Source organism: Rattus rattus, chromosome 8, assembly GCF_011064425.1.
Source record: "Rattus rattus isolate New Zealand chromosome 8, Rrattus_CSIRO_v1, whole genome shotgun sequence".
Classification (NCBI taxonomy): Eukaryota; Metazoa; Chordata; class Mammalia; order Rodentia; family Muridae; genus Rattus; species Rattus rattus.
Genome location: NC_046161.1, coordinates 42276372 through 42295067, shown reverse-complemented (window position 1 = coordinate 42295067; position 18696 = coordinate 42276372). Strand labels below are relative to the sequence as shown.

Below are 18696 nucleotides of genomic sequence, written 5' to 3'. Positions count from 1 at the left end.
GGTAGGAGGTATACTGCTTGAAGGATCCTACATTTGGCAGTGAATGTAATTTTGTAGGTGGGAGGGGCTATACGCCATTTAAAAGATACTCCGGGAAACTACTTAAAGGGTTTAGGGGTGGAAACAGGGTGGATATCCACTCAGGACTCACAAAGGAGCTAATGTATTATTAAAGCTAATGGGCCCCTACAAGGAACATTAATGGATATTAAGTTTGCTTAAATGAATTACATATTAACAAAGTCACAAGAAATCTAGTATCTGCCAATTTAGATAATATCTGATCGTTTCTGTTTTCCCATTATAGGGACATTACACCACAATAGTTTTAGTGATATGAAAATTATAAGCATGATGCTCATAATGAAGCTATATAATGAAGTAGAGGAAATGAATTAACAAGAAAAACCTGCCCTCTCTAATGTAAATTGAGCCATGCTCGCAGGGCAAGAAGAGGTTGGGACAAGATGGTCTCTTATAAGCAAGTTTATAACTTTCCCTCCATCTTGTTCTACTTGGACAATTTAAATACACAATAAAAAAGGGGATCAGCTGAAAATGGCTTCCAAAGGCAAATTCAAGCCCTGAGAACCCACGAATATGGCCTAATTTGGAAAAAGAATCTTTGCGTGTGCAATCTTAAAGATCTCAAGATGAAAAAACTCTAGATCATCTGGGGCTAACAGTGTGTCTCTATATGACACACGAGGAGGCCTCCTGAGTGATGGGAGTGGGCTATGAAACATCACCTAAGACCATCAGAAAATAGATATTTATATTACCACTCATAACAGAGCAAAAATTACAGTTATAAGGTAGCAAAAATAATTTTATGGCTTGTGGGTCACCACAACGTGAGGAACATGAAGGATTACTGCAGTAGGAAGGTGAAAAGCACTGCCTTAGTCCCTTGGGGGAACTCCCACAGCAGCTGCCCTATAAGAAGCAAAAAGGACCCTCTCTAAGGTCTTCAGAAGAAAGGTGGGTCAAATAAGTCCTTAGCTTTGCTCCTTTGGCATTTAGAAATGTGGATGGATTTCTGTGGGTTGGGGCAGTCATGTAGGGCCAAATGTTATGGCGGCCCTAAAGAACCAACGTAAGAATTTCCACAGTTGGCAATGCCTTTCCCCATCAGATCTCTAATCAATGCTCACCCACCCAAACCCTCACAACAGTGTCCACTACACATATTCCACTGTATCTTGGAACTTCCGAAGGCCAGACTACAGAAGAAATCTACTGATGAAAAGTGAGAGAAGATGGCCAGTTGGTCACAAACTTGGATGGAGCATGACTTCAGACAGAAAGAAGATTGCTCCATACTCTGTATCGGAAGCAGGACACTGGAGAAGACAAGGAAACCCTAGTTTACAGGATGGTTAGGGACAGTTTCACTACCGTGCAGGATAATGGATGAAGTTTAACTTTCAACTCTGTTCTAACTAAAGCTAAACACGCACTTTAGAAGAAAATGTTGGCATGAAATGGGTATAAAATGTAAACATCCTGTTTACGATAGACTAGAGACGGAAGGGGAAATCACCCAAGACTTAGTTGGCCTGGGAATCTGACAGTCAACACTGAAGAAGCTGATTTTAAGTCCCATTAAAGCAGACTGGCACTATTTTAGCTTTATGTTTGAGTTAGATGTGGTATCTTTACATTCAAATTGGCACTTGGTGACACAGTAGCATTTCAGCAGAATGATCTTTCGATTACTTTTCTACCAAGACAACAGGGGGAAAACCCATCTACACTATACCAAATGCATAGACTTCCAATGAATGACTGCCAAGGAGCTTCCAAGCACTGGCCTCAAAACAAGATGCTTGGTTACTCACACTGCACTTCTAGATACCGCTGGGTCTGCAGGTTTCCAGTGACCGCAGGGTGCTCCACCTGGCAGATCACTGGGACCCCATCATCCTCCTTGTGCACCTTCAGCATCAGCTGACTGGTCACAGTGTACATGTCCGACCACTCTTCCACCTCTGATTTGCCTGTGGGAGACAAAATAGATCACGATTCTTTTCTTTTCTCCCCACCCCAAACAGTGTTATTTTAGGTAACATGATGACAAGGTCATAGGTCAGAGCAACCTGGGACTGGAGACCTCATAAAATGGTTATTTCCCTTAGTTTCTTTCTTTTCAAACTTTTAGGAGTAGTTCAGATACATTCCAAATCTAAGCAATATACATTATTTTAATTCAAACGTATATTCCTTCGATCTTGGAACTTCCTGCCAAGTCAGTTGCAAGTTCAACCATCTTGACGCTTGGCTGCTTGTGGCATTAGGAGGAGGAAGGGCAAAAGCTTTTCACCCCCACAAACACCAGAACTTCAAATATCTACCAGGCTGTCAGCCACCAAAAACCCAGGATGAGGTCCAAATCCGTGAAGTAATTCAGTCAGCAGTGGAGACAAAAACAAGGCCCATTTGCTTACCCCCATCACCCACAATTAAGAGGGAAAGCAACTAAATGGATTTATATAATTGAAATTGTAATTGAAATGTTTAAACTCTGAGACTTCTGGAAGACCCCAAGAAATGAAGCGGCAGTGGGCTAGAGCAAAGAAATATACAGGGCTTTGGGCCAGATGCAAGACAAGTCCAAGAACACCCAGGAAAGGAGGAAGAGGGCTTCCGGAGGGAGTGAATGGGCCTAGGCGGTCCCTTCCTGAGCCCAGCACTCCCTGAAGCACGGCACAACATTAACTTTCTTTGACTGTTTTGTCCGTACCAGTCCACATTTAATGCCTCAGCTCACTGAGACAGAGAAACAGAGGGGAAATGAGAAACTCCTTCCTTCTAAAACCATACCTAGGGAGTTGGAATTTAAAACAGAACGAGCTTTTGGAGATTGGCTGGTCTCCTTTTCTGGATATAGACTTCCGCGTCACCCTTTTAAAAGGGCCAATTTCTTCCTAGCCATTGCTTATTTATTTAACGAGCATACATATAGCACTTGTTCTGCTTCAGACACTTCCTCAATGCTTTGCAAATATTCACTCATTTCATCTTCATAACAATGCAATAACAATTATCATTTCCTTTTTTAGAGGAGACTGGGGCACACGACTAAATATTTCTGTTAACTAGAGGCAAGTTTCAGAGTTCTTTGTTTGGGCATTACTTCAGGGCAACCTAGAAAAGAAATAGAGCCAAAGGCTGCCAGCTCAGAGAGACAGTGTAAGCAATAGAGAATGCCCAAATAGAGGCGGGGTCAGAAAGCTGCCTGTAGGGTCAGTCCAAAGGCAGAGACTTTGCAGAATAGGATGGCAGACTGGGCACCAGAATCACATGTTCACCAGCAAAGTCCTCTCTGTAAATTCATAATTAACATCAAGCTCTTAGTCTGCAATTCAACCAATCTTGCAGGAGGGCACAGACCCACAGCTGACAGACAGTGTGATGCACGTTAGACCGAATCTGGAACTTTAAAAGAACGCACAGCATGAAAATGTGGGGTTCCGTGCCATCAAGTCACCACAAAACAGGATAAAAGCAGTGAAATTTGAGGCACAGACAGAGACAGTCTCAGACTTGGGGATATCCCTGACAACAAGCTCTTCCTGGTCTGGTGTTCACAGTTAGTTCTCAAACCACAGAGGGCTGGATATGAGCAAAAGCAATGGAAGCCATCCTGTTCTGGCCTCAGATGTTTTTGCTAATTGATTAGAAGCCGTATCTGAATGGGTAATTTTGGTTCAGTGGCAACTGTTTGTAATTTCCACAAAGGCCCCCTTCTAGAGTCTAGTGCCAGCTAACTGCTTCACGCCTGGGCGATCTTCATCATACCTTTGAGTTCCTTGTTCCCTTTGAACCACCTGATGGTCGTAGCCGGCTTGCTGGCCATGGCCGTGCAGTTGACTTCAATCTCCTCCCCTTCAACTGCCGTGTCTTTCTGGATATCGATCATCAAGTTACGTGGAGGGACTACAAATTAAACACAAATGCTTTATAAGCACAGGGTCCGCTTATGGACAGAGTCTCCTCTTCCTTAGGGATCCACGCTATTGTTACCAATAAAGAGGCAGAGGAGGGACACTGCTGATGGGATCACTTCCAGATGACAAACTGCCAGAGGAGGGGAAGAACTGGGTAGACAACGTCATGCGAGGTGGATCAGGCATAATCAGTTAACTCAGAACGTCTTTCCTATAATGTCTCCTAGTTAGTGACCAGTGACCATCCAATTCCTGACTTATCACTAACTGAGGATTAGCAATTCAGGCATTAGTTATTAGAAAATGGATAAGGAAACAGGTATAAAATCAAGAGGAGTAAACACTATTGAAATTAATGTCCTTACCTGGAAGCCCCTGAAAGCAATAATTCTCCTTGAACCCAACCCTTGGGTTTCACTCTTCAGAGGAAAGACTTCGAAGTCTACTAACAAAGTTGAAAATCTTGGGGTCCCTTAGAAGAACCTCTCACCACAGACAATGGCAAAAATGTGTCTCAGAGACAGCTCCACTGAACCGGAAGGACTGGAAGAAGTAGGACACACTCCTGTCCCCCAGTGGGCAGAGCGCCACTGAAAGGAAGGCTCAGCAACAGGGAACGCCAGGTCTGTGCAGACTTTACCCTACTCCAACTCCAATGCTCAGACCATAGAAACCAAAGGAGAAAGAGATTCCCAAGTGCTTGAAAGACACCCAGATACCAGAATTAAAACACTTTACCATAAGCATATCAAATATCTCTGCAATAAAATAATCGAAACAAAAGGCTTGAGGGCCAACACACTGACTGGCAATCGAGGGTCTGTGTGTGACAGTAGTGATGAGGGTGACTGGGGCTATTTTCTATTTTTTTTTTAAATATGAAACTGAGTTGAAGGTGAAACTTCATACAATGTGTGGTCCTACCTCAAGACTGAGCCTCCTGAAATAAAAATCAGTAAGAATATGGAATTCAATAGTGTGGGTCTAAGAATCTGAGCCCTGGTCACCATGAATAAGCAAAGACAGGGCTGAAACTTATGATTAATACGTTTCTCAACTCAGAAGAGAAACAAGAAATTAAATATGTATAAACATGTCATCCTGACCATCAAGTTGAATAATACATCTCTGATACTGCTTCAATAAATTATGGGATTAAAACATGTTATTTGGGATTTCCAACTGTTCCAGTCCAATGTGAAAATTCTGTCCACAGGAAGACTTTCATACTGAATTAGAGTGATTGAAAAGTCTTATAGGGGCTGATGAAAGGGGGAAAAAACAAACTGATTTGTTGCATATGTTTCTCAGCAAGAAGGCACACTATGGCAGCAGGGAGGGGGCAGCTGCTTGTGCACACACTCTGCTCTCTGTTCCCTTTGCACGAGGGAAAAAAAAAACCATGTTTGCTCCATCAGGTGGCTTGCTAATGTGGTCTGGCCCAAATGAGTACTTAAACGGGTCAAAGAACTACCCTGGCTTATAGTTTAAAATCTAAGCAGGAGACAGTGTAGCGTCCAGTTTAGACAGGTACATCTGATGTAACTTTTAGAGATCCAAAAAGCAAGTGACAAAGAAATGGGGATGATTTGGCGACTGTGTCCTTTACGGACTGCCACCGACAGTACGTACAGTAGGTGCTCGGGAGAAGCAGACACTGCACTCTGGGTGCAGGGTGGGAGCAACAGTGGGAGGAGACATGCTCCTGTTGGATCAGATGTTCCTGAAAGCCACTGACTAAGCCTAAGGGAACAAAGATCCTGGAAAGTGACAGTACCAGAGAGGTACAGGGGAGACCAGGTGGTCAAAGGCCACAGTGTCCTCACAAACAAACCGGGGTTCAGAAGACAAAGGCAGCCTTGTGGGGGGGTCCCGGGGGAAATAACAGAAGCCATGAAGTGGTCCTTGAAGTTGGTACGCTGGACACTTCCTGATGAGAACAATAATCCCTAATGTCATTGTTGGAGTATAGCACTAAGGACACAAGAGAGGACAAATGGCTAAAGCAGCACTGACAATGCTGGAATTCTCTGAATGGAGTATTTCTTCCACTCCATGAGAAACATGGTGATGGGCACTCAGAATGCAGGCACTTTCTTAATGGGAGCAGATCCAAGGCGGGCTGAGACTTCACCCAGGTATTAGTCTCAGGGGCACTTGGTGTGCATGCTCTGTGTGCTGTGTTGTGTTCTGGGCATCTTGTCCTTGTTCTCTTGTTTTTGATGGTAGGTGTGATGACACATCCAAACTCCTCCCCCAGGCCTCAGCCTCCCCTGCTCGCTCATTTCTTTCCTACTTTTCCTTAGGGCAGGATTGTTCCTCTCAGAACATGGTTTCAGAACTACTTGGTCACTGGGCTCTGTTTCGGGCCCATAGGTGCACAGAACCACACGGTGATGAAGCCGGGTGGAGGATGAGGCTGCTTAGGTCATGGCAGAAAGGAAGCAAACAGAATGGACCATGAAGGGTTGGGGAAGGAAGGTGTAGTTCCAAGGACAAGTGTCCTATGGCGTATTTCTCTCAGGGAGGCCCCTCTCACAGATGCTATCGTATTACAGATCAATCCCAAGATGAATTCATTGATTAGGTGGGTGACCTCAGGATTAACCACTTTCTCAAAGCATGGCAGCTGGTAAAAAAGCCCAGAACAACCAATGCCTTAACAGATAATTCACTTTTAAACTGTAACAATCTCCAATGGCAGCTCTTGGGGGAAAACTTTTACTGCCTCTATTTGGTCCTAAAGATAGTGTCTGCTCCTCCCACATCACCAAAAATGTCTGCTGATTCAAAGTAAGGAAATAGTTGAACAAGTGTCTTTGTGAGATGGTGGAACATCTTTTGGGTATATGCTCAGAAATATATATATATATATATTTTTTTTTTCATCTTTTGGGTATATAGAACTATTCCCAGTTTTCTGAGAAACCACCAAATTGATTTCCGAAGTGGTTGTCCAAGTTTGCACTCGTACCAGCAATGGAGGAGTGTTCCCTTGTTCCTCATCCTCACCAGCATGTGCTATCACTTTAGCTTTTGATCCATTCTCACCGTGTAAGATGGAATTATACCCAAAAGATGCTCTACCATCCCTCAAAGACACTTGCTCTACTCTGTTCATAGCAGAAACTAGAAACGACCTAGATATCCCTTACCTGAAGCATAGATAAAGAAAATTGATACATCTACACAATGGATGCAGGCAAATGGATGCATCTTGAGAATATCATCCTGAGTGAGGTAACCTAGTCCCCAAAGGACATACATGGTATGTATTCACTTATAAGTGGATATTAGCCATAAAATATTAGATATCCATGCTACACTCCACAGACGTGAAGGAGTTAAACAAGGAAGGCCCAAGCAAGGATGCTTGACTCTCACTTAGGAGGGGGAATAAAATAAAATAGAGGCAGATGGAGGGAGACACTGGGTGGGAGAGAAGATGGGAGGGAAGAGGAATGGCGGAGCTCAGGATCAAAGGAAGGAAATAAAAATAGACAAGTGGACACGGCAGGAAAACATGGCTAGCACCTTTTCACTTTCGTTTGGGGGCTGAAAGCTTGAGAGATGGTTAAGGCTCATCTCTGACTTTTTCCACGCTGGTCTTAGCTATGCGACTTTCACCTCTGTTGTAAATGGTACACGGTTTGTCCCCGTGACCTTCAGAGTGATAGGGTTTATCTGGTTCCCAGGGTCACCCTCCTGTGCATCTGGCATCTTCTTTACCCCAAGCCAAGGTTTGGAAACTCCAAAAGCAAAAATGAAACCCTGTGTAGAAATGCAACAGGCTTGCATGTTGAGTTCATCATTTGGAGAAGTAGCTCAGTGATTCCCCAAGCTCATAAGCAGTTTTCTCAGGGTTGTGAGCAGTGTTTCTCCTCTTGGTTGAGATCAGAGAAAGAGGCAAGTGAGGTGGGGTTTTCCAGTTACAAATATAAGGTTTGAAATTTGCATTTTTTGGTGCTAAAAAAAGACATTTCTCTTGGACTTTTACCCCTCTGTAGAAATTCTTATTTAGTTTGAACTAGATACACTCACAGAAGTCTACATTTCTTGGACTTTTAAAGAGCAATGGAGGATTGGACAATATGCCTTTCTGAAAACAGAAGGTTGGAGATGAAAAAATGTTTTGCCTATTAATCCTATCCCACTTTTCTCCTTAACTCCATCCTGATTTCATAATGTCTATTCTAGTACAAAAAAGTGTGAAATCCATTCTAGAAAAAAGAATTCAAACTGTTGCTAGCTAGAGACCACATACATGATCCACTAAACAGATACAGCTAGTAAGAGCTGCCTGCAGCCATCAGTGGAAACAGGCACAGACCTGTCTGAGAGGAAGCATGAAGAAGAAAACCTGAATGAAATCACACATGGGGAAGCACCAGAAAACAGCCCTGAATGTCAAGGTTCCTGTTAGCTAACCTCAAACCTATAAGAGTGCTAATTATAAACACTACGCCTACAACATTGAAAAAAAAAACAGCGATATCGAGATGAGTCACATTAATTACCACAAAAGAGGAGTCTTAAAGCTGATCAGTATGTGAAATCTCACTCTAAGACCCTCTAAAATAATTAGGTTCTCCCGTTCCCGGAGTCTTAAGAGTGAGCACTAATCGTAGGAGGATGAGGCCGTAGTAATATTAGCCATTATTATAGCAAGTGCATTCATCTCGGCACAGTGTCTTCTCTCTCCTGCTCCTCTCCTCTTAGAACAGAATATAAAGAGTCAGATATTGTGTTCGTGGATAAGGACAGGAACTTGTCACAAGTGGAAGGACTGAGTGAATAGCCCACAAGGCACATAGAAACCATCACAGGAGGGCTTTTGGTTTACACGTGGATGAGATCTAAACACAATGCAACAGCATAGAAAACATTAACCGTCATTTCTGTATCTTATAATTATGCTAAAGTCTTTGCAGAATGTGGTAAATAGCTAACAGTCAGATGCACTAAAATGCACATCCTCAACCTATGGAGGAGTTTGACAGCTGTGTAAGTACATATGGAATCCTATTCAGAGCACCACGGATAGCAACAGAGATGCTAATCCATCATTCTCCATTCATAATAATATCTGAAACTCTAAACCTTAGGAGGGAGGCTTGAATGTGCATCAGTGGAAACTGGCAGATTTCGGAATACGAAAGCCTCTCCCATGGATGACAACAATTTGACTCTGTGAAGGAATCCTAGAGTAACTTCAGGGGAGAATATTTAATGAATGCGTAAGACCTGCGAAGAGAACACTGACGAGTCTTCCTTTCAAGTACACTTAAGTTAACGCTTCATAAAACACAAGCAGGAACCTATTCTAGAACAATGAGACCTCCAAATGGATTACAGGCACAGCGCCACGCAGAAGCCTACATGTTGGTAGCTGTGCACAGTTGGACTGGTCCAGCACAGTGACGAGGACACTGACAATGACAGGTAGCACAGTCTTGACAACGGTTCAAAGTTTTGCTCCTGAAAATTAAATGCGAAGCTCAGAAAAGTCCTGAAAGATGGAGCTGCTATGCGTGTGTGTGGGCGCGCGCGTGCGAGCATGCGCTCCCATGTCCATGTCCAACACATATCTGTGCACATGTGTATCTATCTGTGGAGTCTAGACCTCAGACATTCTTCCTCTGGTACCATCTACCTTGTTGACTCAGGCAAGTCTCTCACTGGCTCGGGATCTCCAGATAGATTTGGGCGGCTGGCCAGCCCCAGGGGACCAACCCCCTGCCTATTTAATGTGTGAATTATAAAAGCACGCTATCATGTCTAGATTCTAGGGACTGAAATCAGGTCCTTTCACCAACTGAGCTATCTCCCCAGGTCCTCAGAGTCTTAATTCTTATTATGGGCTTTGTAACCTTGGCAGAATTTGTATGAAATTAAAATATTGAAACCTAAAAGCCCATGTAGTAAAAATCATTCTGAAAATTCAAAGTGTCATGGGTACAGTCTCTTTCCCTCCAACCACTCTTGTGGAGATGCTGCAAGTGACGGCAGCTCAAATTAGGATGGTCATTGTACACACTTGTATTCACAAAGGTGTATTCACATACGTGTAGACAAGCAGAGGTAGAAAACCTCCTGCTAAGTTCAGGTCATCTGCACAATACCAAAACACTCTTCCCAGCCGAGCTTCTCATGCAGATCAAGTGAGGAAGTGATGTACACATGAAAGATATAGACCCTTGTACACAGACCATGCTGGGAACTATGTGGTTAGACATTAGGTCTGACTTCCTAAAAGCATAATTGCTTTTATTATCAAGAAAATATGCAGGCTTTGGGCACACACTTTGGCTTAATGAATTAAAACTCTTTTCTCCTTTATAGCTGTGTTTAAATGAAGTAATGAGGGCAGCTCAATATGCATGTTCATAAATACATGGGTGCACACACCCCGTCAAAGTGTCCTTTATGCACATCTTTCTTCTTTGATCTTCACACCATTACACCAAAAAGTTATAGCCTGCCGCCTCAAATAGACTTTGATTCATCATCGTCCTGAAGGTGTAAATCAGAGATCGGGCTTCACTCTACAGTGTTATGTCCTTGAAAATTCAGTTCCAAAAGCCTGAGATCAGCTGCTATTACGAACTGGAGTGTATGTCTGTGTAGACTGTGACAGACTCAGGCCCTCCAGCAGAGAAATACCTGCTGACCGTATCAAAACACAAACCTATCATGCTGGCCACTGGGATTTCAGAGAAAAGCACAATCTGGGGACCACAAATGACAATGGTCGAGCCAGGGGCACTGACCTCCCAGCCTGCCAACGGCTCCCTGCTAATTCACCCTCAGCTGCCTCATGTTGACACCTGCATCTGGTGGCAAGGAATGTGTTCCTGGGTGTGACTTTCTGTTCTGTAGCATGGTCTGGGATATCAGCAATAAATAGGGCGTCAGAATAAAAAGCCAAAGGAAATAAGATTGACCACACTGGAATGAGGATCCCAGTGAGATGGAAATCATCACAAGACAGCTGAGCTCTGCCCTGGCTGTAGATTTGGGAGCTCATCTTCTTCCCCTCTTGTGCACAGAAGGGAAAAGCTTGGGGTAGTTAGAACTGACGCCATTTCATGTGGTGAGTGACTCTTTTGAGGGCTCTAACTTTCTTGATCTTTGCTTCTGAAGCTTGAGGGCTGAAACCCAAGAGCAGGTGGAATCTATAAAGACGGCCGATTGCTATTCCTGAGAGCATTTGGTAAAATAGGCTATTTTTAAAATTCAGCAAGATGGGCGGTGATTCTCCCTAAAACAAGTCGCAAGCAGTGAGACCCACTCTTAACCCTTTCCTTGCTACTGGAAGTCATTTGGTAGCCTGAGCCATCCCACTGGCTCTAGGACTAGGACCATTTCTTACCCAGGACTGTGATGGTGGTATAACTCTCCTGCGGGGGGTCCGTGTAGAGCTGGCAGAAGTACCTCCCTTCATCCGAAATTGAGACATTTGTCAGTGACACTTTGAGTTCACTGCTAGAAAAATTCAGCAGCTGAAACCTGCTGTCCTTCAAAGCTGTGAAACAAAACACAGTCAGTGATTGTGCAAAAGATGACCGACAATCTATTTTCCTTAACTAGGCAAGGGAAAAAGTCAGATGCTAGAAAGACAGCCACAGAATGGAAACAATTTCTGTCTTTCTGTATCTGTATGGCACTATTTTGGGCTTCTGCAGTAGCTGCAAGCAGACAAACAACCCTGGTGACCTATTCTAAGGAAACTTAAGCACACACACACAAACACACACACACATACACACACACACACACACACAAGCACCACCAACACCCTACTTGGGGCCACTCCAGGCACTGTGCCTCTTCAACACTTACTCTTAAACTGTTTACAGTTTACTGTCAGAGACAGGCAAAATGAAATGGGAAGGAAGGAGCAGGCTGGGAGGACAACATGTCAGGTGGTTAGCAGAGGGTCAGAAACCAAGGTACTTGGAGAAGGAAAATGCAAAGCCAAAACCAAAGGAACAAAACCAATGACCACAGCAATGAAACAATAAAAAACAAGACGCTCTGAATTATGAAAAGTATTTTCAGAGCAAAATGTGAAATATCAATTTTAAACATGTTTTAGAAGACCATTTAACTTGGCCATGCCTGAATTTAAGGGACATGAATTGAATCTTTACAGGCTGCAGCTGGCTGTATAGATTTCTAGGTAAGTCCACCTCATAGTGGAGATTAGAACCATCACAAAGTACTGTACGTGGGCTTCGTATTTGCTATGAGAAGTTGTCTTCACTTAGCAAAGGCTATTCGTCCCACATGCACATGAACTCCATTAGTCCCACATGCACGTGAACTCCATTAGTCCCACATGCATGTGAACTCCGGGACCACCCTGTGGAGCACGACTCTGCTGCCACCATGTGGGTTTTGGGAATGGAACTCAGGAGGTCAGGCTTGGAATAGGCACCTTTAGCCTCAGACATTTCATGGGCCCTTCTTTTAGTCCCTTTAAATGTTCCTTGTTTATTAACCTTTCCCATAGAATGGCCCAAAATACTAGGAGGAGAGAGGAAGCCAAGTAGCCCAAACAGGCATGATGGATACTTGCTTCAGTGAGGGTTCTTGGGCAAGCCATGGCGACCATATGAGCCTTTGGTGTCACACACAATTCGGTTTCAAAGCTGGCTTTTGTTAAACTGCATTTAAATGGAAGTCAGCATATGGCTGTGTCTGTACAGCAGAGGCTATGGCGAAGGCCGTGGTCCTGTCATTACGGTATAGATTGCCTTGGAAACACCACTCTTTAAACCAAACAGGTTCCCTATCAGAATGCTCTATTTTCCTTGCCTTACCCTATTTGAGTTGTTTGTGTCAGCTAAGTATTTGGGACTCGATTGCAATTCACCTTGAATTACTACAATCAATTCCTATTGCAAAGTAAGACTTTTAAAGGGGACCATTCAAGGTTTCTATTAAGTCAAAAGATTATGATTGCCTGTCTCTTCTTCTCTCTCAAGAATTGACTAAACTTTAAGCATCTAGCATTAAATTAGAAAGAGGTGGCCTTGGCAATCTCTTTATCAAGACAACACATAGGTAAACAAAAGTTGCTGCCTAATACGGTGGGCAGAGACTTACGCCTGAAGTCCCTGAAGTAAATGGTCTGCCTGTTGGGGTTCAGTAGCTGAATCACGGAGTCATCACTCTTATTGACTTGACAGCTGATGGTTGCAACTTCTCCTTCAATCACCGTCACGTCCTTAGTAAACAGATTCTGCCCATCACCTTTAAGAAAAGAGAGATAAAGGTCAGCTGGACGTCCCATCATTTAAATTTTGGTCCATGAGCTCCATTAAAGCAAAAGCGAAGTAAGAATCACATTGCAGAGCCAACATCTGATATGGCCCTAGATACGTTTCTCCCGAGCTCACAAAATGAGTCCTCGAACTAAGGGAGATCTAGGTTAAGATACAACTAAGCTTGGAATTGCCATGGCTCTAAGAAAGTAAGTGGTGCTGGTGTCCCAACCTCCCGTATTTTGTTTGAACTGTCAAGCAGTGTGCTGAGGTGCAACCAGAAAGACCAGAGTACTGTGCACACGGAAGCTCTCCTGCCTAGAAGAGGGAAGGCATGGCCAAGCTTAGACCACATGCCCTCGATCCACGCTAAACTCGTGGGGCACTTACTGAAGCAGAAACAGGAAGACTCATTGAACGATCTTGTCTAGTTAGCAGATGCTGGCATTCCCAACGTGCAGGCCGTTCATTTTGTCATGTATGAGAGTGAGGGCCAAACTACCTAAAACTCTTTGGGACTTCAGTAAATCCAGAAGGCCTACAGCTGAGAGTCAGATTCTGCTCTCAAAAATACACCTTCATAATTTACCCAGAGCTCAAGAGAGCCCCATGCTCGCCTCCCTCCCTGTAGATCACCCCTTCAGCCGTCAAAAAAATTTCCAGAACATGTCAAAATGTGAGACCTTTCAGCTCCACTGATACAAGGCTTATCTCTGTATCTGCTTTAGTTTGCAGCATCAAGATTTGTTCCAGCAGCCAGAGCATCTCCTAAATGTGTGAAAACATCTATGGCACAAGGCAGAAGTTCAATTTAGAAGCAGAAGATAAGGAATTGTGATGTGTTTGATTCTGTGGTTGGCATAACAGGGGACAGAGAAGTCTGGGACACTCTTCTAGCCTTTAAGAAGCTGAGATATGGGTAAAACAGACTTCTAATCTCTACTTCCCAAGCAAAAGGTGTATTTACAAGCAGCAGATGTAACAGTCAGTCAAGTAGGGGGAAAGACAGACTGCTCTTATATCAGGAAATATATGTAAAGTCCCCGAGACAGTTTCCCATTTATAAAATGAGGGCAGTAATTAACAGTTATCCTACAGAGTTGTCACACACACACAAAGCAGTTAGCACTGTGTCTAGATTCTTGTCAAACCTAACAGATGGTAACTACTAGTACTATCATCACCATCACCATGACATCATCACCATCACCATCACCATCACCATCATCATCACCATCATCATCATCATGGTCATCATTATTACTACCGCCACCTCCACCATACCCTTCTCCTCATTTCTCTAGACCCCAAATCCCCACACTTAGTAATTATCATGTGTGAGAAGTAGCAAATGCAAGAATGCAGGCTAAGGATTCCTGCTCTGTAGGAGCTCTCTGTGTAGCTGGGCTGTATCAGCTTAGGGTGGATTCTTCACTCCTTGAAGAAATGTTGTCACACCAAGAAGCAAAGGTCAAAGATAAATGCTACTTTAAAAAAATATCGAGGCAGCATAAACACAGGTACAATTAGACTAGATGGAGGGTTTCCACCTGCGATCACATTTCTTCTGAAGGATCCTTTCTTGGCGGGACACAGTGGGGGAGTCATGGGGTGTCTGAAATGGCTTAAAGACAAATCCACCTAGAAATAGACCAGCCCCCATCAGAGGATTAGAGGAGAGGAAACTAGAAGAATAAGGGGAGAAATGATTAGGGGCACAGATAAACAGAATGCCTGGCACTTGCAGAGCAAACCCAAATGAACCTTGACCTTGAGCTCTAGGACCCCAGGGGATGAACCCTGATGGGAAGAGACTGGCCTGTGTAGCAGGAAGGAGGGAGACTGTCCTGGGGAAGCTCAGAGGGGCTGAATTCTGTTACAGCCTAACAGCAAAGTGAAAGCTGATCAGAAAGAAAAAAAAAAACAAAAAACCAACATGGGTGTTTATTGGCTTTCCTCTGTGATTACTGTGACGAACACAGAATTCAGAGCCCAACATGAAGGGATGGGCTATTCCAAGGTACAAACTAAGAACAAAGTGACTACCAATCAAGCCAGCTCTTCTGGGTGGATTTAATGGCCCTGGATAAGAGTGACTAGAAAGCAGGACACCAGACACTGGATGTTTGCAGGGTAACCTAACTAGGTAAGGAAATTAAGGAAAATTACACTGTATAATGTGGGGATAAAACACTGTTAAACCACGGGCTTGCCTTTAGGACATGAGAATATCAAACAAGACCTCTTTGGGGCAGGCAGAGATTTCGTCTCTCTTTGGGGAGTTTATTAGCAACACAAACAAGATTCTCCATCCCATAGAAGGTGCATGTGCGGAGGCTGTGAGCTGACAGGCGTCAACCCTTTTGGATACCAACTACTACTTTGAAGCTCCAGAGATTTAAAGCTGCCTCTAATTTAATCCTGTTCTAATAAGATGGTTTCTGTGGAAATAACTTGGCTTTAATTTTAGTCCTTCATGGAGGTCCTAAGGCCAGCTTATTCTGAGAGGAGGCTCCTTAATTATATTTATAGTAGCCTTTATGCATGGGGTTGGGGTGGGGTGTGGAAGCCGAAGAGTGGAGCATGGTTTTGCATTTTAAGAACAAAAGTAGTGATAACATAAAGTCAAAGATTTTTATAACACACCCTACATATGCCTAATTATTACTGAAGATGGGACATTACATGAACAGCCCGTTTACCAAGTCACTACAGAACAAGTCACTCAGGTAAACCTTGGCCATCTGTAAACTTCTGCCTTTGCTGCTCTAAAAACTCATGGCGATGTTGTTATGTGATGTTAACATCATGGAGTTATTTTTAATTAAGACCAACCAGAAATCCAGTGTCTCAGAGAAATGTCAACTTTCAGCTATGCTAATATGGTTGTACTATCAATGCAAAAAAAATTATGTGATAATGAAATATTTGGCTGAAAGACATCAAAGTGCTTTGGCTGATGGTGGTGGCCCAAGGAGGCCATTCTTTAAAAATCACCAATAAATTATACGGGTCAGCTGCATGACAGTTATATTAAACAGAGCCCTATACTTTGAGGCACCATAGATGGCTGCAATGGGATAATAATGACCTATTTATTTGAGGCAAAGGACTTGAGTGACAGCAAGGAAAATACAGTATATATGTCAGTACTCTACTGCCTGAAGCCTTTATGTAAAAATAATTTCTGCTCACATCCTCAAATATGTCTTCCAAACGGAAGGGTACATACTAGGACTTGATAAATTTCCCCCTTGAAATGGATGTTGAGACAATTAGGTTGTCACAAAATGCAATCTCATGTGTAGCAGGAGAGAAACATGCACCTTCAGTATCTTTTTTAAAGAGTGCATTAAAAAAAAAATCCTTCAGAGTTTTCTAAAACTCAATTAGCTGACACACTGTCAATGAAGGAACAGTACACGTTCTGCGGAACAGAAATCCAACAGGTATAATATCTAGCAATTAAATGAGGCTGTTAACAGCCAGGTAATTTATTTTAAGGGTGGAGCAGTGGCTGGCGTGTGTAGACATTTCGACCACTAATTGGTATACTTGGATGAAGTTTGGGAGACAGAATCAAACTGAATATTAATTTATACAGGGAGTTATTGTGGTATAGGGCTGTCTCCTATACATTTCAGATTTATTTTCTATTTTCCTTAACATAGTTCTATGTGTCTATTCATGTGTGCATATGTGCATGTGTGCATGTGTTGTCAGGGGATGACTTTCCTGAGTCAGCTATTTCCTTCTACTGTGTGGGCTCCAGTCTTCGCTCACTGTTCCATCATGAGAGCTTTGCTGTAGTTTGTTTTTCCTGCCAGTCTTGCTCTGTGTCCCTGGCTGGTCTGCTACTAGCTATGTAGCACAGGCTAGCCTCAAACTTACAGCACTTTTCTTTCCCCACTGTTAAGTGTGCTGGGATTACGGACACGCCTTACCGCACCTGGCTAACTTTGAGAGTTGCTCCGTAATTCCTAAAAACAAATCCCTAAATCAAAGAGACCCTTCATTCATGAACAAGCAAGCACCTTCCATCAAGACATTTCTTAGACAGAAAATGACAAGAAAGTTTATTGTCTTCAAAAGGTGTAACTTACTTTGATGACTACCAGTGGCCCTTTGTTAGGAGTGGCATAGGGACAGAAATTCCTTATTAGCTCTTTTCAGTTAATATAATTGCTCAAGACGCACTTCTCTCAAACCCCATCTTGTACACACTCCCTTTATATGGCATTGTATAAAATGCTGGACGCCATGGAGTCTACTCGATGAACAATATGTCCTTACAGAAGTGACAAGTGACAGGATCTCAAAGTCAGATGCAGAAGTGAGAAACAGGAAGGAGAACTAAGGTGTCTCCAGTGCCAGGCAGAGCGCTGGCTGCTTCCCCATCTCCAGACTTCTGTTTCACTGCCTCTGCCATAAAGATTAGACTGCAGAGACTGACTTGGGGAAGGAGGTTGCCTGGTCCAGTTGCACTAAGTGTGTGCACTGAGCTGCTGTTAGAACCTGGCTTTGGAAGACACTCCGCCCCCGCCCACCGATTCCCAGGCAACATCTCAGGACTGGTTGCTAAGGTCCCTCGGGCTCTGTCTCGAAAAATTTACTTGTTTTTAAAGAGGGTTATTTCCTTATGAGCAACTTGTGATTTTTTTTATTTCCATAATTTATCCCGAACACAATTACACACTTCAAGATGAGAGAGAGGCCGTCCTGAATGTACAATGCTGTTTACTGCTGCCTCCTTCTCCCTTCTGCACTCAGCATTCTCTGCCCCCAGAGAAAGCTTTTATTACTAGGGCACGGTGGGCATTTGCCAGTGCCCAGAGCTCTCACCCTTGCTGCCTTGTTGTTAACAAATAAAACTTTTCATTTATACTGGGGGAGGCTCCCCAGTCCAGCACATAATAAAAGGATAAGTCAGAGTTAAAACAGACTTCAGCTTACATCGTGGCAGCTATGGCAACGCCCACCTTCCCACGCACACAGAGGGGGACCAGGTACCATTGACACTTAACTGGGCGGGCGGTTTGCCCAATGGAGCAACACATAAAGTCCCTGGCCTGTTCCCCCAGCAGCTAGATCATATTAGAGAAACTCTGTCCATATCCCTGCTTTTGGAAAAGCTGAACCCCAACATTAACTTGGCAGGGTTACTGTCCAAACAGGAGGCACTCAAGCCCCAGATGCAGGGGGCTAAAAGAAAACCTGTGCTAATGATGACAAACTCACTTAAACACCCACACTACAGTCCTTGAAAGTGTTCTCCTGAAATTCTGTGTGCATATAAGCATGTACTTGTTTGCGGGAACATGAGACCCTACAAGCAGGTAGAGAGGCCAAGGTAGGATGGCAGGCGGTTGCTTTACCCCCTCTACCCCACTTCCTGGATACTGGGGTTCCTACTGGACTTGGAGCTCAGTGTTTTTGCCCTCAGGTCAGTGAGCCCTCAGGACTGCTCGTCTCTTCCT

General features: G+C 43.6%; 1 protein-coding gene across 5 annotated transcripts in view; it reads right to left on the bottom strand.

Moving 5' to 3' along the window:
* Nucleotides 1–18696, bottom strand: part of Cadm1 (cell adhesion molecule 1) — a 318679-nt gene that overhangs the window by 48743 nt on the left and 251240 nt on the right. For all 5 annotated transcript variants that reach the window (XM_032909283.1, XM_032909284.1, XM_032909285.1 and 2 more), the window contains exons 2-5: nucleotides 13062–13208; nucleotides 11323–11475; nucleotides 3802–3939; nucleotides 1842–2000 (exon numbers count right to left, since the gene is read on the bottom strand). In XM_032909283.1, the coding sequence (XP_032765174.1) occupies nucleotides 1842–2000; nucleotides 3802–3939; nucleotides 11323–11475; nucleotides 13062–13208 (597 nt within the window). The remainder of the gene's footprint in view (nucleotides 1–1841; nucleotides 2001–3801; nucleotides 3940–11322; nucleotides 11476–13061; nucleotides 13209–18696) is intronic.